This window comes from Bombina bombina, chromosome 6 (genome assembly GCF_027579735.1).
Source record: "Bombina bombina isolate aBomBom1 chromosome 6, aBomBom1.pri, whole genome shotgun sequence".
NCBI lineage: Eukaryota > Metazoa > Chordata > Amphibia > Anura > Bombinatoridae > Bombina > Bombina bombina.
In genome coordinates, this window is record NC_069504.1 from 105,135,839 (window position 1) to 105,162,510 (window position 26,672).

At 39.5% G+C, this 26,672-nt stretch overlaps 1 protein-coding gene across 1 annotated transcript in view; it reads right to left on the bottom strand.

The window, feature by feature from the left end:
• Positions 1-17,372, bottom strand: part of DNAJC2 (DnaJ heat shock protein family (Hsp40) member C2) — a 155,134-nt gene extending 137,762 nt beyond the window's left edge. Inside the window, exons 1-8 of the mRNA XM_053716540.1 lie at positions 17,198-17,372; positions 10,567-10,757; positions 10,008-10,083; positions 9,827-9,925; positions 8,821-8,962; positions 4,848-4,928; positions 4,664-4,729; positions 4,250-4,341 (exon numbers count right to left, since the gene is read on the bottom strand). Of these exons, the coding sequence (XP_053572515.1) occupies positions 4,250-4,341; positions 4,664-4,729; positions 4,848-4,928; positions 8,821-8,962; positions 9,827-9,925; positions 10,008-10,083; positions 10,567-10,757; positions 17,198-17,255 (805 nt within the window). The 5' untranslated portion in view covers positions 17,256-17,372. The remainder of the gene's footprint in view (positions 1-4,249; positions 4,342-4,663; positions 4,730-4,847; positions 4,929-8,820; positions 8,963-9,826; positions 9,926-10,007; positions 10,084-10,566; positions 10,758-17,197) is intronic.
• Positions 17,373-26,672: the final 9,300 nt, after the last annotated feature.

Genomic DNA, 26,672 nt, shown 5'->3' on the forward strand with positions numbered 1-26,672 from the left:
TGGAAGGGACCATGAATGAGAAGATCTGTCCTCAATGGGAGCTTCCACGGTGGCTGAGATGACATGTCCATCAGATCGGCATACCAAATCCTGCAAGGCCATGCAGGGGCAATGAGGATCACCGACGCCCTCTCCTGTTTGATTCGCGCAATCACCCGGGGAAGGAGAGCAAACGGAGGGAATACATAAGCTAGGCTGAAAGACCAAGGCACTGCCAAGGCATCGATCAGCTCAGCCTGAGGATCCCTGGACCCGTATCTCGGACGTTTGGCATTCTGACAAGATGCCATGAGATCTAACTCAGGCCTGCCCCATCTGAGAATCAGGTTGGAAAAAACCTCCGGATGTAGTTCCCACTCTCCCGGATGAAATGTGTCTGCTCAGAAAATCCGCTTCCCAGTTTTCCACTACTGGGATGTGGATCGCCGACAGATAGCAAGAGTGAGACTCCGCCCACTGTATTATCTTGGCTACTTCTGTCATCGCTAAGGAACTCCTTGTTCCTCCCTGATGATTGATGTAAGCTACAGTTGTAATGTTGTCTGACTGGAATCTGATGAATTGGGCCAAAGCCAACTGAGGCCAAGCCCGAAGCGCATTGAATATTGCTCTCAACTCTAGGATATTGATGGGAAGGAGAGACTCTGCTCGAGTCCATACACCCTGAGCCCTCAGGGGGTTCCAGACTGCTCCCCATCCTATCAGGCTGGCATCCGTTGTCACTATAACCCATGAGGGTCTGCAGAAGCATGTCCCCTGGGATAGATGATCCAGCGACAACCAATATAGAAGAGAGTCCCTTGTCTCCTGATCTAGATTTATTTGAGGAGACAAATTTGTATAATCTCCATTCCACTGTCTAAGCATGCTCATGTGCAGATGTCTGAGATGAAACCGAGCAAACGGAATGATGTCCATTGCCGCTACCATTAATCCAATTACCTCCATGCACTGAGCCACTGACGGCTGAGGATTGGTCTAAAGGGCTCGGCATGTATTCAGAATCTTTAACTTTCTGACCTCCGTCAAAAAGATTTTCATGGATAGAGAGTCGATTAGAGTTCCCAAGAAAGGAACCCTTGTCTGTGTTACTAGCGAACTCTTTTCCAGATTTACCTTCCACCAGTGAGTCCTCAGGAAGGATAGAACAATGTCGGTATGAGACTTTGCTAGTTGATAAGATGACGCCTGGATCAGAATATCGTCCAGATAAGGCGCCACTGCAATGCCCCGCGGTCTTAGAACCGCCAGCAGAGACCCCAGAACCTATGTGAAAATTCTTGGCGCCGTGGCCAGACCGAAAGGAAGAGCCACGAACTGAAAATGTTTGTCCAGAAAGGCAAACCTCAGGAACTTGTGATGATCTCTGTGGATAGGAACATGAAGATATGCATCCTTTAGATACACGGTAGTCATAAATTGACCCTCCTGGATCAATGGAAGAATGGTACGAATAGTTTCCATTTTGAAGAATGGAACTCTGAGAACTTTGTTTAGACTTTTGAGGTCTAAAATAGGTTGGAACGTTCCCTCTTTCTTGGGAACTACAAAGAGATTTGAATAAAACCCCTGTCCCTATATTGGAACAGGACATATTACTCCCATGGAAGAGAGGTCTCTTACACAACGTAAGAACGCCTCTCTTTTTATCTGGTCTGCAGATAATCGAGAAAGAAGAAACCTTCCTCTGGGGGAAGAATTTCTGAACTCCAACTGATATCCCTGAGACACAATTTCTAGTGTCCATGGATCCTGAACATCTCTTATCCAAGCCTGGACGAAGAGAGAGAGTCTGCCCCCTACTAGATCCGGTCCCGGATCGGGGGCCGACCCTTCATGCCGACTTGGAAGCAGCAGTAGACTTCTTGGATTGTTTACCCTTGTTCCAAGACTGGTTGGGTCTCCAAGTGGACTTGGTTTGTGAATAGTTCCCGTCTTGTTTAGAGGAAGAGGGAACTCCATTGAAATTTCGAAAGGAACGAAAATTACTCTAGTCGATCTCTCTGTTTGGACTTTTTATCCTGAGGGAGGAGATGACCCTTGCCTCCCGTGATGTCAGAAATAATTTCCTTCAAGTCAGGCCCGAACAGAGTCTTCCCCTTGTAAGGAATAGCCAAAAGCTTAGACTTAGATGACACATCCGCAGAGCAAGACTTCAGCCATAAGGCCCTGCATGCTAAGATGTCAAAGCCCGAACTCTTAGCCGCCAATTTAGTAATCTGCAGAGAAGCATCCGTAATAAACAAGTTAGCCAACTTAAGAGCTTTAATCCTATCCTGTATCTCTTCCAAAGGAGTCTCAGTCTTAAGAGACTCTTCCAGAGCATCAAACCAATAAGCAGCCGCAATGGCGACTAACACTGCAAGCCGCTGGTTGCAATAGGAATCCCTGGTGAACGTAAATCTTCTTAAGGAGACCCTCTAACTTCTTATCCATAGGGTCCTTGAAAGCACAACTATCCTCGATAGGAATAGTAGTTTCTTTGGCCAGGGTAGAGATAGCTCCCTCTAACTTAGGGACCGTCTGCCAAGAATCCCTAATAGCGTCGGCTACAGGATACATCCTTTTAAAAACGGGAGGAGAGAAGGGAATGCCTGGTCTCTCCCACACATTTTGAAATCTCTGAAGTCCTTTTTGGAACTGGAAAGACATCTGAGTAAGACGGAACTTCCAAGTATCTATCCAATTTACTTAATTTCTCTGGAGGAACCACTATTGAGTCACAATCATCCAGAGTAACCAAAACCTCCCTCAGTAATAAGCGGAGGTGTTCAAGCTTAAACCTGAAAGAAACCACTTCAGAATCAGTCAGGGGCAAAGCACTTCCTGAGTCAGAAAGTTCACCTTCGCATAGGACCTCCGTACCCTCCAACTCAGAACCCCGGGAGGGTACTTCCGCAATCGCCATACTAGTATCAGAGGCTGCACTGACCACATAATTGTCCCTTCTTGTACGCTTGCCGTGCGATATGGGAAGGGTAGATAACGCATCAGAAAGAGTAGAGGACATCACTGCAGCTATGTCCTTTAACGTAAATGCAGCAGAAACTGGCGAAATACATGGTCCCGCTTGAGCGGGCGTTAAAGGCTGTGACGCTTGGGGAGAAAGCTGCGGCATACTCTGCATCTCATCCATAGACTCTTGAGAAGCATCCGCCTTAGGCAAAGATTTGTCCAAAAAAAATGTGGTCTCTATAGTGTAGAGCCGTAACAGACATGTGTTTGTTGCAACTAAAAAGTCTGACAAAGTGCCACAAAAAACACCCAGCCATGAACAGGAGTCTCCGGTAACATATCCCCAGCGTCTGTCCCCAGTACACATTAGTCAGTGACCTGTAGGGAGCCCTCACAGTAAGAGTCTATTATAAAGTTCAGACTTATCAGTACATGTGAAAATATTAAACAACAGTGTCTGTTGACATGGCCACGTGACAAACCCACACTCTGTTAACCAGGAAAGCCCTTCCCAGAGAGCCTATGTTTTCCCCAACAGATAAAAGTACAGCCATTTCTGAGATAGCAAGTGGCCCAGAAAAATAAAGACTGCACTTACCTCTATGCTGAGCGACAGCATGACACGTCTCACAGGATCAAGAGGTCTTCTCCCTCCTGTAGTTCTGTGGACACAGAAAGGGCCTTAGTTAATATCTGCTAAGACCATCATCACCAGAAGGGCAGTACTAATATGGGAGGCACAGTGAGGGTTAAGTCCCACCAGTTCCCATTGGTTTAAAGCCACCTGTAGCTCTACTCTAGAGGCTGACAAGGAATACGGCTACAACCTATAATAAAATAGCACTCACTGGTACCATTTTAAAAAAAATAATAAACTCTTGATTGAAGAATCTAAACTAACACCTCACTTTACCTCTTCCTATCACTAACACAGGCAAAGAGAATGACTGGGGTGAGAGGAGCTATACTGTGGTGCTCTTTGCCTCCTCCTGCTGACCAGGAGGCAATATTCCACAAGGATGAAATCCGTGGACTCATCGTATCTTTTAAAAAAAATAAAAATGATACTATAATTTGTAAAATGGAAATTTAATAATGACAAAAAAAAAGGGGATTGAAAACTAATGTGTAATTTTCACATAAAAATAGGAAAAATATATTTGATAAATATTTATATTCAAGTATATTTAAATTCAGTGGCCTTGCTTAACGCAACACCTAGACTAGATACCTTTTTACAGAAAAAAAATGGATCAAAACACAGTTATGTATAATATAAAAATGTGACACCTACCAACTAAAGTTCGTATTCTGTTCATCTCTTCTTTTTTTCTTTGTGCTCTGGCTGCTTTGTTCTGTTTTTCAATCCACCTCCTCTCATCACGACTGAAAATATCAAAGTACAAAAACAACTTATTTTTTTATATAGTGAAATGGTTTAGTAATTTTTAATGATTAAATATAAAAACATGAGTTCAGTTTTTCTTCCACTTTTGTGCGTCAATTGGAGCCTTTTAGCTGCTCATGCAAACAAAACGCTAATATATTGATAACATTTCTATTTTTGTATTCCAAAGACCAAGCCTTGAAAAGACTCATTGAGTATGACAATATATTGAGGGCTAATTATCTGCTAGTGATTTATAAGTAACCAGATCCCAAAATACCAAGAACTCCGACTATAATAAATTATTTTTTAAAAACATACCATTCAGCTTTTTCTTTTTCTTCTTCATCCAAATATGAGAATTCTCTCCATGAATCAAAATTATACCTTTAGATAAACAGAAACAAATATATTTGTTTAAAACAGAAAAACTTTACATGCCCCAGGCATATTAGCAGTGCTACGGTTAGCTTCTCCAACTAAGATATTCAAACAACCATCATACCAGAAAGAATAAAATGCATCGACGTCTTCAATGGAAGTGTTCATGTTTCCAATTTTTGGAACGTTCTTTTTATTTGACCACCTGTAAGATATTTAAAAGTGAGAAATAAGATGAAAATACGTTAAAATCTATGTATAAATTAATTTGAAAAACTTTGAATGCAGAGTAGCACACTTCAAATTCACTTAGAAGCATTCTTGCCATATACTTACAGCCACTCTGATAACTATTATTGTGTCCATGACCGATTGAATACATTCTGGAAAGCCTCATGAACATACGTGAATGCACCTACTGACATTTTTTAGATCACAAAATATGAAAACCTCAGAGAATTTTTGAAAAAAAAACTCAGCAACCATAACAGTGCTGATCACCATATTTATCCTCATAAATGACAGAACAGGAATCAGCAAACAATCCCTCTGTAAGTGCACGTGCAAAGCTAGAGACCCACTGCAGGTCTAACAATATCCAAAAAAAGACACAAGGCTCCACTGCACTGAACTTCACCTCACTCCAGAGTGTGAATCCAACAAGTTTCAACCCTTACTCATGCTATGTGATTCAGATGTTATTGCATACACTTATATAGCACACTAGGCTCAACAAGTAGCTTAATTACCTAAAACAATTTACCTGTAAGCAATACCTGTGCTCAGTAAAAAATTGCACCATCTAGTGGCACCTTCAAAACACAACACATTACTTTAAAGTGAATGTAAATTTTGATGCTAAAGTGCCTGGTTTTTAAAAATTCGATTTAAAACAGGGGCACTTTAATTCATCAAAATTTACATTTCAATCCTGTTGTGAAAAAATACTTACCTTTTAATCTTGACAGCAGCTCCAGCTTCCCCTGTTTGTCGCAAGCCATTTCTGATGTCAGAAATGATGGATAGGTCATCCTCCAATAACGGGTTCCCCCCGGGGGAATCAGTGTCTGATTCAACGCCGTGATTGGAGGAAGCCGGATTCCTAATTTTAGACCCAGGAAGAGGCTTTGCAACGGGCGGAGGAAGCTGGAGCGGCTGTCAAGATTAAAAGGTAAGTATTTTTTCACAATAGGAGTGAAATGCAAATTTTGATGAATTAAAGTGCCCCTGTTTTTAATCGAATTTTTTTAAAAACCGGGCACTTTAGCATCAAAATTTACATTCACTTTAATGAATCAAACAAATATACACAGACATGTCATACTCTTTATTCATGCCATATGGCTAAGGGCATTTAATATAAAAAACCAATACAGCTACCTTCTTTTTAATAGTAGTTCCCTGTCACCCCCCTCCTAGGCATTTTAATCTGATCCATTACCTGCCACCTCAATTGGCTAATCGAATGTCCAGACTCTAAACAGTGGGATGATACAGGGGCATCTTTGTCCCCACACCCAATATTCGATTTATGTTCCCTAATACAGTCACCAGCCTTTCTTGTAGTCTCCCCAATATAAATCTTAGTGCATGGACACTTTATTGAATATATAACATAGGTGGAGCTACAGGTATAGTAATCCCTCATCTGATATATTATGCCAGATCTTGCGAGAACAAATGTGGCTCCTTTGATAAGCAGGGATAGCAACCCATGTTCTTTTCCGTTATAAAGCTTTGAGTTGATTTTTTGCTACTGCCTATATCAGTCTGTATCAACATATCTTTTAAACTCCAGTTTCTTTTATAGGCCATCATAAGGATTTGTTGAAAACTACTAATATTGGGATTACAGTTTTCAAAATATGACAATGTCTGAGAACCATCTTTTTAATCTCTCTACTATTCTTACTATTTTTAGAGACTAAAACTAATTGATCACTTTTATTCCCCTTCTTGCTGTTTTTTCTAGATAGCAAAGAATCCCTGTCAACCTCGCCGGTTGCTGCAATTTCCTTCTCTATAATAGCTTTAGGATAGACCCTATCCAAAAACTTGTTACCCATCTCTCGTAATCTGTCCTGTATTATGCCTTCCTGACTCACAATGCGTCTGACCCTTATCAATTGATTCCTAACCTCAAGAGTTCTTCCAAAACTCATTGTATCTACCAGACTTATTTAACAGCTTCTTTACATAGGCAATTCCACTCTTATGTTTTATGGATGAGTACAAACTCTGTACATCCGGAGTGTATACAAAATACTTGTCTGTGTCAAGAGCTATCCCTTCTAACTTATTTATAAAATCACCAGTATCCTTAATAAATGACGACACGTTTTCCACATGGGGTTGTAAAAATCCTATCCAATAATTTCGAATTATTTGTCAAAATAGACTCAGTACTTGCTACAATAGGGCGGCCAGGTGGACAATTAATGTCCTTATGGACTTTGGGTAGCGTATAAAAAATGGGGGTAATGGGATGCTCTACCACTAAAAACTTTTTTAGGTCCTTATCAATTAGACAATTTGTTTTCAGCAAATGATATTAACCTTTTAATCTCCTGTTGGATTTTAAACTTAGGGTCTCCATTTAATACACTATACACCATAGTATCACCTAGTTGTCTGTGACATTCTCTCAAATAGTCACTCCGATTTAATATAACTGTGGCTCCGCCCTTATCGGCTGTTTTCAAAATAAATTTGATCACTCTTATTCTTAAGGGTAGAGATAGCCTTAAATTCTTTATAATCCAAATTATGTTCAATATGTTTATTACCCCTTACACACTTGATTTAATCGTTGTTTCAAAATCATTAAATAATAATTTAACAAGCGTTTCAACAGATTCATTATTATGAGCAGGCATACATCTACTCTTATTCCTAAGGCCTACCCCTTTAGCTGTGAACATAAGATTGTGATTATTTCCTTGCACAGATAAACAGAATCAGTAAATAAACATTTCAATCTTAAAGTCCTACAAAAGCGATGCAAATCTTTTTCCAATTCAAATAAATCCGTTTTAGTCATAGGGCAGAATGATAGGCCCTTCTCAAGTAATCGAAGTTCATGCGTGTCAAGTTCTACCTGGGAGGAATAGATCACTAATGCCTGTTTATTAGTAGAGCGATTGCCTACTGTCTCCAGTTGCAGGTGTTCATTCCCGAGCGTGATGTTCCCTCTTCTTGTTGGTCCCTCTGTTGCTTACGCCGACCCAGGGTCGCCTCCTGAATTGGTGCTGTGGGAAAAAGACTCACCAGACGACCCGGTGTCGCCCGCTGTATCCACGTCATATCGGCGTCTCCTGTCAGCTTGCCTTCTACGATTAGCGGAAGCTACATTGTTCCAACTTCCGGTTTCGGCACTGCACCACCGATAAACTCTCCTCTGTGAGTAATCCAATTTGTCACGGGCAAACTTTTTCTTTTTTTTCTTGCAATTCCGTTTAAAAGTGGCAATTATTTCATCTGTATCTTTAATGATTTTATCAAACCAACTGGCTGTCATCGATTTCCTTAGCTCATCCTTGATCGTCTGTTGCTGGGTTTCAATCTCCTTCTGCAGGTATTCGACCGATACTAAATAAATGCTCCTATGATTTGATTGTGCTATCTTTTTAAATTTATCACAGTAGTCCTTATTGTGTTTTAATAGGGTAGGTCTGGTGCTCATCCGAAGGCCTCTTGGTATTCTTTTTGCTCTGTGCTATATAAGTGTATGTAATATCTGAATCACATGGCATGAGTAAAGGTTGAAAGCCCGAAACGTTGCTACTTGTTGGATTTACACTCTGGAATAAAGTGAGGTGAACTTCAGTGCTGTGGAGCTTTGTGTCTTTTTCTCACCATATTTACCCTCCTCAATTCTGGGATAATGAACAGAGTAGAAAAATCTTTTTTTTTTTTTTAATTCTTCTTTAAGAAATTATTTGAAAACTGAACTGGAACAGAATCTACCCCTTTCTTACACCACACAATCAGTATAATGCAAAACAAAATGTGTTAAAGAAGACATTTAATATGACAAGCATCCAAAATACTTTACATTTTCCTGAAAACGTACGTGTGCGCAGTAAAATAAATCTTACCTGCCATTCCTCTCAAACACAGGGGAAAACACTTCAAAGAAATTTTCCTTCCCTTCACTTTTGGAAGGTACAGAGTTGTCAAACGTTGGGTCTATACTGTTGAAAGCTCTTCTCTTCACAGGGTCAGATAAGATTTCACATGCTAGAAACACACAAATGCATAAAACAATGCGGCGTACAACTATAGATATACAGTGAAGACATTTAACAAAAACCACAGGCAATTCTATAAAATATATTTAAAATATAGTAAGAGAATAGTAAAATAATCTATACCTGTGTTGTAAAAAGTATCTTTTGTCATGACCCATTACATATTCTTAAGAGTTACAAAAAGGAAGGACAGTTCCAACTAAGATTCTAAAATTCTGCAGTCCTCAAGAAATGTAGTTGAATGCCCTTGCCCTTAACACCATTAATGCAGGGATTTAAACATTGATTTCCAAATTAGGATCCAGCACACGCATATTGAGGAACAAATCACACCTTTTAGGAGCCAAACAAGATTCCTGTAATTCATTGTAAAGTAAGCCAACAAGTTAAAGGGCATGCAATTTTAACACTTTTTAGTTTACTTCTATCATCAAATATATCTTGTTCTTTTGGTATACTTCATTGAAAAGCATACCTAGGTAGGCTCAGAAGCACTAAAAGTACCAGAAGCTAGCTGATAATTGTTGGCTACACACACAGGCATCTTCTTTGGCTCACCAGATGTGTTCACCATCTACCAGTGCATTGCTGCTCTGTAGCTGATTTTAACTATGTCTTTACCACAGTTATATGCAAGCAATAGTGCCACAGTATAATACTCTAATATATTAGAGCAGCATTTTCTTTTTACACTTATATGTACCTTTAATAGCATAATTCAAGCCTTCAAAAATGTACTTCTCTTCTGGTAAATATAGCCTACGTATTGCAATACACTGACAATTACTTCACTTATCACTCTAAGATCACGACATCTTGTAAAACTTCTTATACTTAGATCATTGTTCCTCACCTTTTGTGATGCATGTAAAATAATCATTGTCTCCTTCAACAATCTGCTCCCCAGCTGCTTTTCGTTTGTCTGGATGGTGTTTAAGGACCATGGCTTTATCTGATGGAAATATAATGTGAAAATGATTTAACAACTATATTCAAACCTTGATGTCTGAGAAGAAGCGGCTTAAAATACTTACGAGCTGCCTTGATCTGTTTCTGGGTGGCTTTATATCGCAAATTCTTAAGTCCCAGCACGGCATAGTGATCTTGATTCTGCAAGAAAGACAACATATAGTACATCCGCACTAGGGGTAACAATTATAACATGATTGCCCTAAATTTGGAGCCTGCTATTATAAAATCTTTGCTCCTGTACAGAAGCTAAAGACAATGATTTTTTTATTGGGAATGAAAGCGGACAGAACTAAAATAATTGTGCAACATTTCTAAACAAACACAATACTGACAGATAGAAAACAGGACACACTTTTAGGATTCACTGCCAATTTCAAATACAATTAAATTCACCACAATATTTAGTTAGAAATCTATTTGTCCTTAAAATGTACTATGAGTCTTCTTCTATGTCAACAAATTATTTTTCTGGTGTTTTATTACCATCCTCTGAACTAAGCCACATCAAATGCACAATGACTTAGGTACAGTACCTGCATAGTTTCAAGGGAAACTTATATTTCTTATAAATTCATAGTTTATGGTCCACATTTTTACAATAAGCCGACAATAAATATGCACCTTCCAGTCTTTAGGATCAAGTGTTTTCAACAAAGCAAATTCTTCTAGTTGAAACTCTTCATCTTCAGATTCCTCAGAAGATTCCTTTTCATCCTCCAGCTCCTGGAACGAGGCGGATACATTCCTACTTCTGCGTTTAATGAAAGCTTCAAACCATCTTCCAACGGGCTCAACCTGACAGAGCACTGATGCTGCAGCAAAGGAAAACAAAGTCAGCTAAGGAAGTAAAACTAACAACTTGCTGGTCAGGGAGAAATATTCACAAGTTCAGGGGTTGACAAATATATTTCAAATTTAGAATTGAGGTCACCAGATACCATATATATATATATACTCTATTATAATACACGTGTTTACCATCACTTTAACTATATATATATATATATCTTAATACTTCCACTAGCTAAACCGCAATTTATTTATTTTTACAACTCAATTTATATTTTTATTCACATCTTTCATTCCTCTCATCCCGGCGTTTAACTCCGACACCCCATAGTTTTCATTATACTGCTGAACGGACATGTATTGCGGTCCCACCCGCTCTACACGTCAGAGCCTATGCGCGCAATTTATGGCCCATATTACAATCGGTTACGATAGATCGTTGTGGAACATTTGGGCTCTATTGCGCATGCAGGTAATGCTTTCATTGAAGCCTGTCGAATGACAGGCTTACTGATTGGAGGATGCAGAAACTTGGACATTGTGCGACCGGGGGGCTGGAGGGGGATCGCATCAGAAAGAATAATAATAGAATAAGATCGTCTTTAGTAAGCATATTTACATTGACAAGTGTTAAGAAAATTTTGAGTAAAGGTTTTGAATATGTAAACAATAATATTTACAGAACATGAACAACCCCAGTTTACCATTACTTTAAGCACTGCAGTCACCCACATTAATGTTGTGCTTTTCGTGACACACAAATAACACTGGTCCTGAATGAATGCTTAAAACACTGATACTAACATGGGTAACATACTGCTATGGTTGTGTGTTATACATACAATATGACAAGAAAATGAGTTCCCTTATTTTGGAAGTTATATCCTATACTTAGACAACATGGTAACAAGGAAAAGCCCAGATCTATATGCGATTGCTTACATGAATTTCCTTCTTTAGATTTTCATTCCCCATTTCTGCATCAGTGTTATTGTTTCTCAATTAGACGTGTGTTCATTTTTGGAATTTTTGTTAACAATTTACAAAATGGAACTTAACTAAATAACAAATTGCTAATCAAATACACTATATGACCAAAAGCATGTGGCCACCCGATTATCACTCTTATATCGGCTTGTTGAACATCCCATTCAAAACCATGGGCATTAATATGGAGTTGCCCCTCCCACTCCTTTGCAAATATAATAGCTGCCACTCTTTCCACAAGATCTTGGGGTGTGTTTGTGGAAATATGTGCCCATTCAGCCAAAAGAGCATTTGTGAGGTCAGGCACTGATGTGGGACGAGGTCTGTCTCACAAAGGTTTTCAATAGGGTTGAGGTCATGTTCTGTGCAGGCCGCTTGAGTTCCTCCACACCAAACTTGTCAAGCCATGTCTTCATTTATCTTGCTTTGCTCTATGTGACACAACAATGCTGTAACAGGAAATGTTATTCCCAAAACTGCTGCCACAAAGTTGAAAGCACCCAATTGTCTAAAATGTCATTGTATGCTGTAACATTAAGACCACCCTTCACGGCAAAAAAAATAAAAAAATAAAATGAGTCTAGCCCAAACCCTGGAAAACAGCCCCAGACAATTATCTCCCCTCCACTAAACTTTATAGTAGGCACTTTGCATTCCAGTAGTTTCCCTGGCATCCACCACACCCAGATTCTACCATCAGACTACCAGATAGTGAAGTGTGGGTCATCCGTTCAATGATACGTGCTTTATATAATTCCAACCAATGCTTGGCATTGCACATGTTAATGTGAGGCTTGTGTACATCTGCTCGGCTTTGGAAATGCATTTCATGAGACTCGCTATGCACAGTTTTTGTGCTGATGTTGCTTCCAGAGGCAGTTTGTAAACCTGTAGTGAGTGATGCAATAGATGATAGGCAATTTTATGCACTACATGCTTGAGCACTCAGAAATCCCGCTCTGTGAGTTTGTCTGGTCTACCACTTTGTGGCCGTTGTTGCTCCTAGATGCATCCAATTCACAATAATAGCACTTACAGTGACCAGGGCAAAATTAGTAGGGCAGACTGCCTTGTGGTAAAGGTGGCATCCAATGACAGTTGTCATGTTTAAAAGGGACATTAAACACATTGAGATGGAAATATAAACAGATAAATCGGGTGTCTGTGTGTGTATATATATATATATATATATATATATATATATATATATATATATATATATACACACACACATACACACACTCTGCACTACACTTTCACTATTTATTTGTTTATTTGTTTATTTGTCCCGTTTCCTGCAACTCCATTCTGAAATTTTGAGCTTTTCAGTTCCTGTTAGAAATGGAGGTGCAGAACACTGTTGCACCCTGAGTTGCAATAGAAATGAACAGGCATGGAAGTTATTCTAGCTTTTGTTCTATCTCAGGAGTGCTGTTCTCTCTCTTCTGATATTTATGCAAATTATGCAAAAAAAACGCTGCAATACACTTTCACTATTTATTTGTCCCCTTTTCCTGTAATTCCATTCTGAAATTGTGAGCTTTTCAGTTCCTGTTAGAAATGGAAGTGCAGTCAACAGTTATATTCCACATAGCCATTGGCTGCATACTCTAGTGACCCATTTAATTATAACTGTGCCTAATTGGCCACAGCAGAGAAAACAACTTAAGTTACAACAAGACAGCTCCCATTCTTTAATAGACACCAAAACTTTACACTTATTTTGTCAATATTTAAACAGCTAATAAAACTTAAATACACCTACATGTTATTCATACTAATCTTTTCTTTGAACGCATCATTCTGTCTAGCATATATTTAGTATTTAATGTCCCTTTAAAGTAACTGAGCTCTTCAGTACGACCAATTGTACTAACAATGTTTGTCTTTTGAGATTTCATAGCAATGTGCTTATGATTTCTTGGCCATTTTTCAGAGAATATGAATGATAACACAAAAACTTTTCTTTCACTCATGGTTAGTGTTTGGCTGAAGCCATTTATTATCAATCAACTGTGTTTACTCTTTTTAAATCATAATGACAACAGAAACTACCCAAATGACCCTGATCAAAAGTTTACATACCCTGGTGATTTTGGCCTGATAACATGCACATACATGTGTGTATAAAAGGTCAATGAGTTTCTGGACTCCTGACAGGCCATTGCATTTTTCATCCAGTGCTGCACTGACGATTCTGGATTCTGAGTCATGGGGAAAGCAAAAGAATTGTCAAAGGAGCTGCGGGAAAAGGTAGTTGAACTGTATAAAACAGGAAAGGGATATAAAATAAGATATCCAAGGAATTGAAAATGCAAATCAGCAGTGTTCAAACTCTAATCAAGAAGTGGAAAATGAGGGGTTCTGTTGAAACCAAACCACGGTCAGGAAGACCAACTAAAATTTCAGCCACAACTTCCAGGAAAATTATTCGGGATGCAAAGACAAACCCACAAATAACTTCAGGTAAAATATAGGACATGTGGTGTGGCTTTTTCAAGATGCACAATAAGGAGGCACTTGAAGAAAGATGGGCTGCATGGTTGATTCGCCAGAAGAAAGCCATTACTACGCAAATGCCACAAAGTATCCCGCTTACAATACGCCAAACAGTACAGAGAGACAAGCCTCAAACCTTTTGGCACAAAGTCATTTGGAGTGATGAGACCAAAATTGAGCTTTTTGGCCACAACCATAAACGCTACATTTGGAGAGGAGTCAACATGGCCTTTGATGAAAGGTACACCCTTCCTACTGTGAAACACGGAGGTGGATCGCTGATGTTTTGGGGGATGTGTGAGCTACAAAGGCACAGGAAATGTGGTCAGAATTGATGGCAAGATGAATACAGTATGTTATCAAACAGAACGCCTCATTTTCCACTTCTTGATTAGAGTTTGAACACTGCTGATATGCATTCTCAATTACGTGGATATCTTTTTATATCCCTTTCCTGTTTTATACAGTTCAACTAACTTTTTCCCCACAGATCCTTTGACAATTCTTTTTCTTTCCCCATGACTCAGAATCCAGAAACGACAGTGCAGCACTGGATGAAAGATGCAAGGGTCAGTCAGGAGTCCATAAACTCATTGACCTTTTATACACACACACTAATTACAAGCAAACAGATCACAGGTGAGGATGGTTACCTTTAATAGCCATTCAAACCCCTTTGTGTCAACTTGTGTGCATGTTATCAGGCCAAAATCACTAGGGTATGTAAACTTTTGATCAGGGTCATTTGGGTAGTTTCTGTTGGCATTATGATTTAAAAAGAGTAAACAGTTGATTGATAATAAATAGCTTCAGCCAAACACTAATCATGAGTGAAAGAAAAGTTTTTGTGTTATCATTCATATTCTCTGAAAAATGGCCAAGAAATCATAAATTCTGCCAGGGTATGTAAACTTATGAGCACAACTGTGTATATATATATATATATATATATATATATATATATATATATATATATATATATATATATATATATATATATATATCACACACACACAATATTTCTTTACACAAATTCCTTTTTTGAGCCTTGTCTGATTTACATTTGACAATCTGTATGTAAGTGCAATATATTGCTTGGCTTGAAGTTCACAATTTGGGAAACAGTACACATGCACAAATACTTATTAAGAGTTATCAGAGATTTTAGTACCTTAGGGTAGAGATCACCGATCTATTATTAACCAATAAAAAATATATTTCATGATTCAGATAAAGAATACAATTTTAAACAACTTTCTAATTTACTCCTATTATCTAATTTGTTTCATTCTCTTGGTATAATTTGTTGAAGGAGCAGCAATGCACTAATGGTTTCTAACTGAACGCATGGGTGAGCCAATTACAACTGATATATATATATATATATATATATATATATATATATATATATATATATATATATATATTCAGCAACCAATCAACAGCTAGAACCTAGGTTCTCTGCTGCTCCTGAGTAAATTGGAAAGTTGTTTAAAATTGTATTCTCTTTCTGAATCATGAAAGAAAACATTTGGGTTTCATGTCCCTTTAATCACAGATTCCAACAGCATTAGAACTACTCAGAATGTCATTCTTCCATTCCTTAAAGGAGAGTGCTGACACAGAATTGTTTGTTCTTATATGCAAACTAGATTGTGCAGGTTAATGTGAGAGCAGACCAACTGGATTTACATTCCAATTAAGGTTACCAGGTGCCCTCCAAATAAAATTCTGGACAAACTGCACGATGGTCTGTGGGGTCTCACAATGCCCTCTCTGAAGCTCTACCTTAGACCCCCCCCCCCCCCCACACTCTTGATCCTACCATGTACATTTTCACAATTAGGCAGTCATTTACCCCTTGGCTCCCAGTAACATACAATAATTATACCTCTTTTCTTGCCAGTAAGTAATCCATGTAAAAAGAGATTTGACCTTGTTGACTGCCCCTCATTTTTTACTGCTCCATATTTGTAATTTATTGAGGCATAGGATGCATTATACATTTAACACATATGGACGTTTAAAAAATTGACATTTAAGTGTCCAGTATTTTTGTGAAGAATTTACTGGAAACCCTACTAAAATACTGGAGAGTCTAGTTTAATACCAAGATACAATTATTTTGCTTTAGCACAGGGAAGTGAGCTAAACAAATTAATTTTCAGCATTATTGCATATGTAAATTCCATATTTAAAAATGTACTCATTTATAGGCAACATTGACCATTTCTTGGTACCATTTTGAATCTGTATGGTAGACTGACTTAAGAGATATGGAATGATATGCTACAAATGAATCCACTTTACCACTGAACTTAGGAATGTCATCAAGCTGATGTTCTAACTAAAGTCTGCAAGTATTACATATGCAGGCTTTCAATAAAACAAATCAAAGTGTGCTTTATTTTTTGTCCATAAAAGTAAAACTGATAGTTAAATAAAAGACTATATGCATAAAACATAGCAATAGCACTCTTCAAAATAAACATGAAATAACAGGCTTAAGTTTACAAAATTAATAATGGACACTTGTTTTAAATCAAAAGTACAAACACTCCCTTGCCAGTATGCTATCCTGTGCTAAGCATTCTCCACTCTACAGACCTTTGTGACATTATGCTCTCAAATTGCTCCATTGGGGTCATACCTCCTATTATGTCATTGGTGCTCTGCAAGGCTGTTTGAGGTCACTTTTATTCTCTTTATAACAATCATAACCAAAAATGTTGCTTACACATGTGTGGCTTTCAGAAGAAATTTTTTAAAAAATTACACATAAATGACACAGCAAACCAGGATTTGGCTCTCATAATTAGGGGGTTGTTAGCAGACACTCAGGGCTCTGATTGACTACTGGGTGTATACAGTGTTATGAGGTGTGTGTCCCCATATGTACCCAGACATGCACCAATAGGCCCGCTCTAGCCTAGGGAACCCGCACAAGCTGGTTCTAAGGTGAGGCCCAGGCTAGTACCTGCACACAAGGCCCGGGTGACGGCGGTGCATTGTTCAGGCAGCACTTCCCTCAGCATGGTACCAGAGCGGAGAGGCACCGGGGAGCTCGACTGGGACCCTTTGCTTCCTGTACCGGCAAACACGGACAAAGCCGCATGGAGACAAACTGATCACTTCCAGGTCACTGCCGGGTGTCTCAGCAAATGGTGTCCGGGCTGTAGGAACTGCAAGCCAGGGGGCGTCGTGCTTTGTGAGCAAGCGGTTAGGAAGGGGAGCTGAGAGAGAGATGCCCCCTGTTCTGGGTCATGGTTCTGCGGAGTGAGAGAGCGGTTTTCAGTGCTGTGAATGACAGTGGGGTCTTCCTTAGAATGTCTTTGTGAGATAGGTCAAGAGTTAGTAGTGCGGGGTAGGCCATGTGAGGTAGAGAGGGGTTCCACCGAGTGAGGGTGCTGCTACCCAGGAGGGGTCAGAATATTCGTGAAATTCTGTTTCTTATTCATGGAAGTTGGTTTCTTATTCAATTTTTTGTCAGACTGCTTTAAATTGACTTTAAAATAAAAATATCGGTTTTATTTAAATAATAATATGATTCACATAATGTAGTTACACAGAGATGGAATCCCTTTATACAATTGGATATACAAACTGGAAAAAAGGGCATACGTTGGCACCAATACAAATATTACTATTTAGAATAAGTAACATATATTTTCAAAGGGTTAATAACCATTGGGCTACTGATTTCACTATAAATATATACAGGGTAGATCCCCCTCCATGCCATGCAATTGTTTTTAGCCTGGCCCAATGGTGTTTTGGCCACAAACATTTATGCCAACCCTGGCATAGGTGACATAATTCTCATTTTTGAATAAGTAACAGATATTTTCAAAGGGTTAATGACCATTGGGCCACTTATTTCACTATGAATATATACAGGGTAGACCCCCCTCCATGACATGCAATTGTTTTTAGCCTGGCCCAATGGTATTTTGGGCACAGAAATTGATGCCAACCCCGGCATAGGTGCTCTAATTCACATTTTTTAATAAGTAACAGATATTTTCAAAGTGTTAATAACAATTGGGCCACTGATTTCACTATGAATGTATACAGGGTAGATCCCCTTCCATGTTATGCAATTGTTTTTAGCCTGGCCCAATGGTGTTGTGGGCACAGAAATTGATGCCAACACTGGCATAGGGGCTCTAATTCTCATTTTTGAACAAGTAACTGATATTTTCAAAGGGTTAATGACCATTGGGCCACTTTTTTCCCACTATGAACATATACAGGCTAGATCCCCCTCCATGACATGCAATTGTTTTTAGCCTGGCCCAATGGTGTTTTGGGCACAGAAATTGATGCCAACCCCGGCATAGGTGCTCTAATTCTTATTTTTTAATAAGTTAGAGATATTTTCAAAGGGTTAATAACCATAAGACCTCTGATTTCACTATGATTATATACAGGGTAGATCCCCCTCCATGCCATGCAATTGTTTTTAGCCTGGCCCAATGGTGTTTTGGGCACAGAAATTGATGCCAACACTGGCATTTGTGCTGCACTTCTCATTTTTGAATAAGTAACAGATATTTTCAAAGGATTAATAACCATTGGGCCACTGATTTCACAATGACTATGTACAGGGTAGACCCCCCTCCATGCCATGCAATTGTTTTTAGCCTGGCCCAATGGTGTTTTGGTGCACAGAAATTGATGCCAACACTGGCATTGCTGCTTTAATTACCATTTTTGAATAAGTAACAGATATTTTCAAAGGGTTAATAACCATTGGGCCACTGATTTCACTATGAATATATACAGGGTAGACCCCCCTTCATGACATTCAATTGTTTTTAGCCTGGCCCAATGGTGTTTTGGGCAGATAAATTGATGCCAACCCTGGCATAGGTGACATAATTCTCATTTTTGAATAAGTAACTGATATTTTCAAAGGGTTAATAACCTTTGGGCCACTGATTTCACTATGAATATATACAGGCTAGATCCCCCTCCATGACATGCAATTGTTTTTAGCCTGGCCCAATGGTGTTTTGGCCACAAACATTTATGCCAACCCTGGCATAGGTGACATAATTCTCATTTTTGAATAAGTAACAGATATTTTCAAAGGGTTAATGACCATTGGGCCACTTATTTCACTATGAATATATACAGGGTAGACCCCCCTCCATGACATGCAATTGTTTTTAGCCTGGCCCAATGGTATTTTGGGCACAGAAATTGATGCCAACCCCGGCATAGGTGCTCTAATTCACATTTTTTTAATAAGTAACAGATATTTTCAAAGTGTTAATAACAATTGGGCCACTGATTTCACTATGAATGTATACAGGGTAGATCCCCTTCCATGTTATGCAATTGTTTTTAGCCTGGCCCAATGGTGTTGTGGGCACAGAAATTGATGCCAACACTGGCATAGGGGCTCTAATTCTCATTTTTGAACAAGTAACTGATATTTTCAAAGGGTTAATGACCATTGGGCCACTTTTTTCCCACTATGAACATATACAGGCTAGATCCCCCTCCATGACATGCAATTGTTTTTAGCCTGGCCCAATGGTGTTTTGGGCACAGAAATTGATGCCAACCCCGGCATAGGTGCTCTAATTCTTATTTTTTAATAAGTTAGAGATATTTTCAAAGGGTTAATAACCATAAGACCTCTGATTTCACTATGATTATATACAGGGTAGATCCCCCTCCATGCCATGCAATTGTTTTTAGCCTGGCCCAATGGTGTTTTTGGCACAGAAATTGATGCCAACACTGGCATTGGTGCTGTAATAACCATTTTTTAATAAGTAACAGATATTAAGGGTTAATAACCATTGGGCCACTGATTTCACTATGAATATATACAGGGTAGACCCCCATCCATGATATGAAATTGTTTTTAGCCTGGCCCAATGGTGTTTTGGGCACAGTAATTGATGCCAACACTGGCATTTGTTCTTTAATTACCATTTTTGAATAAGTACCAGAGATTTTCAAAGGGTTAATAACCATTGGGCCACTGATTTAACTATGAATATATACAGGGAAGACCCCCCTCCATGACATGCTATTGTTTTTAGCCTGGCCCAATGGTGTTTTGGGCACAGAAATTGATGCCAACACTGGCATTGGTGCTGTAATAACCATTTTTTAATAAGTAAGATATTTTCAAAGGGTTAATAACCATTGGGCCACTGATTTCACTATGAATATATACAGGGTAGATTCCCCCTCCATGACATGCAATTGTTTTTAGCCTGGCCCAATGGTGTTTTGGGCACATCATTTTATGCCAACCCTGGCATAGGTGACATAATTCTCATTTTTTGAATAAGTAACTGATATTTTCAAAGGGTTAATAACCTTTGGGCCACTGATTTCACTATGAATGTATACAGGGTAGATACCCCTCCATGACATGCAATTGTTTTTAGCCTGGCCCAATGGTGTTTTGGGCACAGAATTTTATGCCAACCCTGGCATAGGTGCTGTACTTATTTTTGAATAAGTAACTGATATTTTCAAAGGGTTAATAACCTTTGGGCCACTAATTTCACTATGAATATATACAGTTAGGTCCCCCTCAATGACATGCAATTGTTTTTAGCCTGGCCCAATGATGTTTTGGGCACAGAAATTGATGCCAACCCTGGCATAGGTACTGTACTTCTCATTTTTGAATAAGTGATATTTTCAAAGAGTTAATAACCATTGGGCCACTGATTTCACTATATATATATAATAAAGTAGAAAAAGCACACTCTCACTTAAATGGCATCCACCAGGGTGCAGGCAAAAAATTGTACGGAGAAAAAGGAGCTTGCACTCACTGGATTTTTGAAAAAGGTGCTTTGTTCAGCAAAAAAAAGGTCTTTTTTGGTCTGATGAAGGGGTGATTGATCCCCTAAACGTCACTTTTTTTTGCTGAATAAAGCACCTTTTTCAAAAACCCAGTGAGTGCAAGTCTCTCTCTCTATCTCTCTCTCTATATATATATATATCTCTCTATCTCTCTCTATCTCTCTCTCTCTTCATAGAGTTTAATAGCAAACTCAATGGTAGTCATTCAGGGAAGTGTTTATTATTTCTCATGGTGATTATCCATATCATAGGAGGACAACTGATGCCTTGTCTGTTTTAGCTGTTGATTCTGTTGATCAACATTTTTATGTTAATAACCTTCATCCTAGAGGGACATAAAAGCCCTCATCTGAAATGATAGACCCTCTTTTTTTCCAGTAAGGGGTCCTTTTAAGAGATATGGCTGCTCAGATATGGGGACCGATTAACCAAACGGTCAATCGCCCCAATGTAGCTGTTTCCACACAAACCTTCAGGCTTGCCGGAAACAGCAGTTAAGAAGCAGCGGTCTTAAGTCCGCTGCTCCTTAACTGGTACGCCGCTTCTGAGCGGCGTACAGCAATCCATCCCATCTCATACAATCGGGTTGATTGACAACCCCTGCTAGCGGCCGATTGGCTGCAAATCTGCCGGGAACTGCATTGCACAAGCAGTTCACTAGAACTGTTTGTGCAATGCTGAATGCCGGCAGTGTACGCTGTCCGCATTCAGCGATGTCTGGCGGACATGATTGCTACAGCGAATCATGTCTGCCAGACTTTGTTAAATCAGCCCCATGGACTCTGTATCAGCTTTTTCACACAATAGTAGCAATTTTGAAGAAACTCTGCACCTAGGCCCTTCACATTGTGTGTGTGACATCTCTCTTGGCATCAATTTCTGTGCCCAAAACACCACTGGGCCAGACTAAAAACAATTGCATGTCATGGAGAGGGATCTAGCCTGTATATAATCATAGTGAAATCAGTGGCCCAATGGTTATTAATCCTTTGAAAATATCAGTTACTTATTAAAAAAATGAGAAGTAGAGCACCTATGCCAGGATTGGCATCAACTTCTTTACCCAAAACACAATTGGGCCAGGTCAAAAACCATTGCATGTCATGGAGAAGGATCTGCCCTGTATATATTCATAGTTAAATCAGTGGCCCAATGGTTATTAACCCTTTGAAAATATCTGTTACTTATTAAAAAATGGTAATTACAGCACCAATGCCAGTGTTGGCATCAATTTCTGTGCCCAAAACATCATTGGGCCAGGCTAAAAACAATTGCATGTCATGGAGGGGCAACTACTCTGTATATGTTCATAGTGTAATCAGTGGCAAAATGGTTATTTACCTTTGAAAATATCAGTTACTTATTCAAAAATGAGAAGTACAGCACCTATGCCAGGGTTGACATCAATTTATGTGCCCAAGACACCATTGGGCCAGGCTAAAACCAATTGCATGTCCTAGAGGGGGATCTACCCTGTATATATTCATAGTGAAATCAGTGGCCCAATGGTTATTAACTCTTTGAAAATATGTTACTTATTAAAAAATGGTAATTACAGCACCAATTCCAGTGTTAGCATCAATTTCTGTGCCCAAAACACCATTGGGCCAGGCTAAAACAATTGCATGTCATGGAGGGGGATATACCCTAAATATATTTATAGTGAAATCTGTGGCCCAATGGTTATTAACCCTTTGAAAATATTAGTTACTTATTCAAAAATGAGAATTAAAGCACCTATGCCAGGGTTGGCATCAATTGCTGTGCCCAAAACACCATTGGGCCAGGCTAAAAACAATTGCATGTCATGGAGGGGGATCTACCCTGTATATATTCATAGTGAAATCAGTGGCCCAATGGTTATTAACCCTTCCAAAATATCAGTTACTTAATCAAAAATGGTAATTACAGGACCAATGCCAGTGTTGGCATCAATTTCTGTGCCCAAAACACCATTGGACAAGGCTAAAAACAATTGCATGTCATGGAGGGGGGTCTACCCAGTATATATTCATAGTGAAATAAGTGGCCTAATGGTCATTAACCATTGAACATATCAGTTACTTATTCAAAAATGAGAATCAGAGCACCTATGCCAGTGTTGGCATCAATTTCTGTGCCCAAAACACCATTGGGCCAGGCTAAAAACAATTGCATGTCATGGAGGGGGGTCTACCCTGTATATATTTATAGTGAAATCAGTGGCCCAATGGTTATTAACCCTTTGAAAATATATGTTACTTATTCAAAATAGTAATATTTGTATTGGTGCCAACGTATGCCCTTTTTCCAGTTTGAATATCCAATTGTTGTATAAAGGGATTCCACCTCTGTGTAACTACATTATATGAATCATATTATTATTTAAATAAAACCTATATTTTTATTTTAAAGTCAATTTAAAGTAGTCTGACAAAAAAATGAATAAGAAATCAACTTCCATGAATAAGAAACAGAATTTCACGAATAATATATCAATAGCACTAGTCAGCACTAGCCCTGAGATAAAAGTTATTACTTTAAAAATTTGGTAATAAAGCAACAACCCTCTAAGCTCTTACTCTACAGCTCCACCTGCTGTTCAGAGTGATACTGCAGACAAGACAGAAAACTAACTGCTCTGAAGCCCATTGTTCTTATGCATAAAACATTCTCTACATTATTCTCACACATTAGCCTCTTAATCACAAACCCTTAGATTTAGAGTTTTGCGTTAGAGGGGGTGCCTTAGCTACGCGTGGTTTATTTCTAACGCACTGAGTTTTTTAACGCTGGTATTTAGAGTTTATTAACAACCTTCTAACGCGACTCCTAACGCGTCTATTTCATACGCAGAATCACGCCAGCGTTAGACAGTCTCCCATAGAGATCAATGGCAAATCAAACAAACACGCTTTTTTCACCTAACACTCGATCTCGCGAGAAATACGCACTGCTCGGTCATATGACGTATACCACATAATGCACAACAATAACACACTGCAAATGTCAGAACAACAATCACAAAACAAACCACACATGCATTACACATTCACAAGCGGGGAAGAAATAAATAAATAAAGGGAATACGCATATACTTTACGATACGGAAATACGGAAAATTAAAAAAAAGCAAAAATAAATGCACACTCATACACAAGCAAAATACTCGCATTCAACATTACTATATATTAGGACAAACATACATATACAACACTTCACAAATAAGACACCATCGCAATTTAACATTAACACATATACTATGGCACAATGTTATAGAAAACGAGCACTATGACATCATCGCATTCTACACATTCCACAAATACTAACTTGAAATGAGCATGCGCAAATTCACACAACTAATACACATTGCACGCATACTAATTACTAACAAAGCACACCTGAACACAATTTACAACGCAAACCGGTACATCATTAAACATTTACACAGGGTATATAAGCACCACACAAGCATGGCTTCTTTGACTGTGTTGATGGTGGGTTTTTGGAGATTGGAGAGTTGAGATTTAGTGAGTTATTGTGAGAGTTAGTGCGAGTTAGTGTTAGTGTGAGAGAGTCAGTTAGTGTTATTGTGAGTGAGTTAATGGGAGCGTGAGGTAGTGTGAGTTAGTGGTAGTGTGAGTTAGTGGTAGTGTGAGTTAGTGGGAGCGTGAGTTAGTAAGAGAGCGTTAGTGAGCGACAGTTGGTTTGGGTGAGTGTGCGAGTGCTTTTTCTGTATACTTAACACATTTACACGCAAACACATTCAATACATACATACACTTATCAATAACACTACATACACTCCATACCCCATACCCTCTCATACTACACTCCATACCACATTCCCTGTAATCCCATTCCCTGTAATCCCATTTCCTCTATTCCCATACCCCATTACCTCTAATCCCATCCCCCATTACCTCTAATCCCATCCCCATACCCTAGTTACATTTACTTTACATATCCTCCTTTTAGTCTTATACATTTTGGTTGATTAAATACTCCTTACCCTCTTTTATTTATATCCCTTTCACACTTTCAGCACTTTTTTGGTCTTTTTAGTTCTTTATTTTGACCCCCTTTCATTTGGGCACACTCACTTTTTTGAGGAGTACTTGGGGCTTAGTTTAGGGAAGAGATGGAAGAGGAGGGCAGGCAGGAGATTAGTCAGGGGAGAGGTAGAGGGGGGAGGAGAGGGAGAGGGGGGGGGGGAGAGGAACAGGACAGGAAGGGGGGGTGGAAGCAGTGGGTGGACCCAGCCACTTGGTTCAAGATGAACAAGTGGCTGGGCCCAGTGGTGGACAGAGTAGGGCTTCACAGTCCGGGAAACAGAGGGCACCATCACAGGGGAAGGCCAAGGCGACTAGGGAGGCGAGGTTCACTATGGAGGAGAAGGAGGTCCTCGTAGAAGCCTATATGGGCAGGTATAAGAGGCTGCAGGCTCAGAAGACCATCCCGAATGAGAAGAGGAAGCTCTGGCGGGAGATAAGGGATGCAGTTAATGCAGTGGGGGGCCGTAACAGAGATATGGACTCTATTAAACATCGTTACCGGGACTGCAAGTAGGAGCTGAAAAAGAAAATAACCAGGGAGTACCAACATGCCACAGGGACCGGTGGCGGGCCTGCACTGATTGTTGAGTACTCCCGATGGGAGGAAATGTTGCGTCCCAGCATCTCCGAGGTGGCCATAGTCGGGATCTGAGGAATCAATACCGGGAACCTGCTTCTCTCATCTGACGGTAAGCTCATTTAAGAATCTATTAACATCAGAATGTATTTAAGGATAAGATTAATGCTATTACGCTGTTTAACACATTATTACGTAAACGCATTCACAATGACCTTGCGATTACATTACTATCTATGCTATAGGTTAGGTTTGCATTTAAACAGACTGAAAACAAACGCAATAACATTCAGATTGACCAGAGAGATATCACAAACACGGTTTTGAAAATGCGGAAATCGTATTGATTGTTAGATTTCAAAGTGGATTAATGAGGCTGCATTTGTAATTCTATTGTAAGCAAAAGCATTTACATCTTTATTTGGAAATATGATAATATATACATTTCTTTCTTTTTGCAATATACAGAGTCTGGGGAGGAGGCAGCACACCAACTACAGGCTCCTCCTTTTCCCAGGTATGAGAGTGGTGGGGATGAATCGCCACCTCGGAGAGAAGAGGCCCCCCCTGAATCTGATGAAGAGGCCCCTGAAGCAGAGGAAGAGGCCCCTCAAGCTCCAGCAGGCCGCCGTGCACCAGCAGGACGCCGTGCACGGGCAGGCCGCCTTGCAGAACAGGAGGAGATAGCCGAGGTGCGTGTGTTACTTGACTACATTGAACAGATGCGTACCTCCCAGATAGAAAATATCCAAGGGAGAACTCGGATTATCGAAGAGCTTTGTGGCATTAGAGAAGGACAAACACAAATTATAGAGATCCTTACAAGAATAGAACAAGGACAAAACCGGAGTTTACAGCTACAAGAAGCTATGTTCAATTTCTTCCGGGAGGCGCATGTTGGGCCATCTGCTGCTGGGCCATCTTCTCCTGGGCCATCTTCTCCTGGGCCATCTTCTCCTGGGCCATCTGCTGCTGGGCCATCTTCTCCATCTCCTCACCTT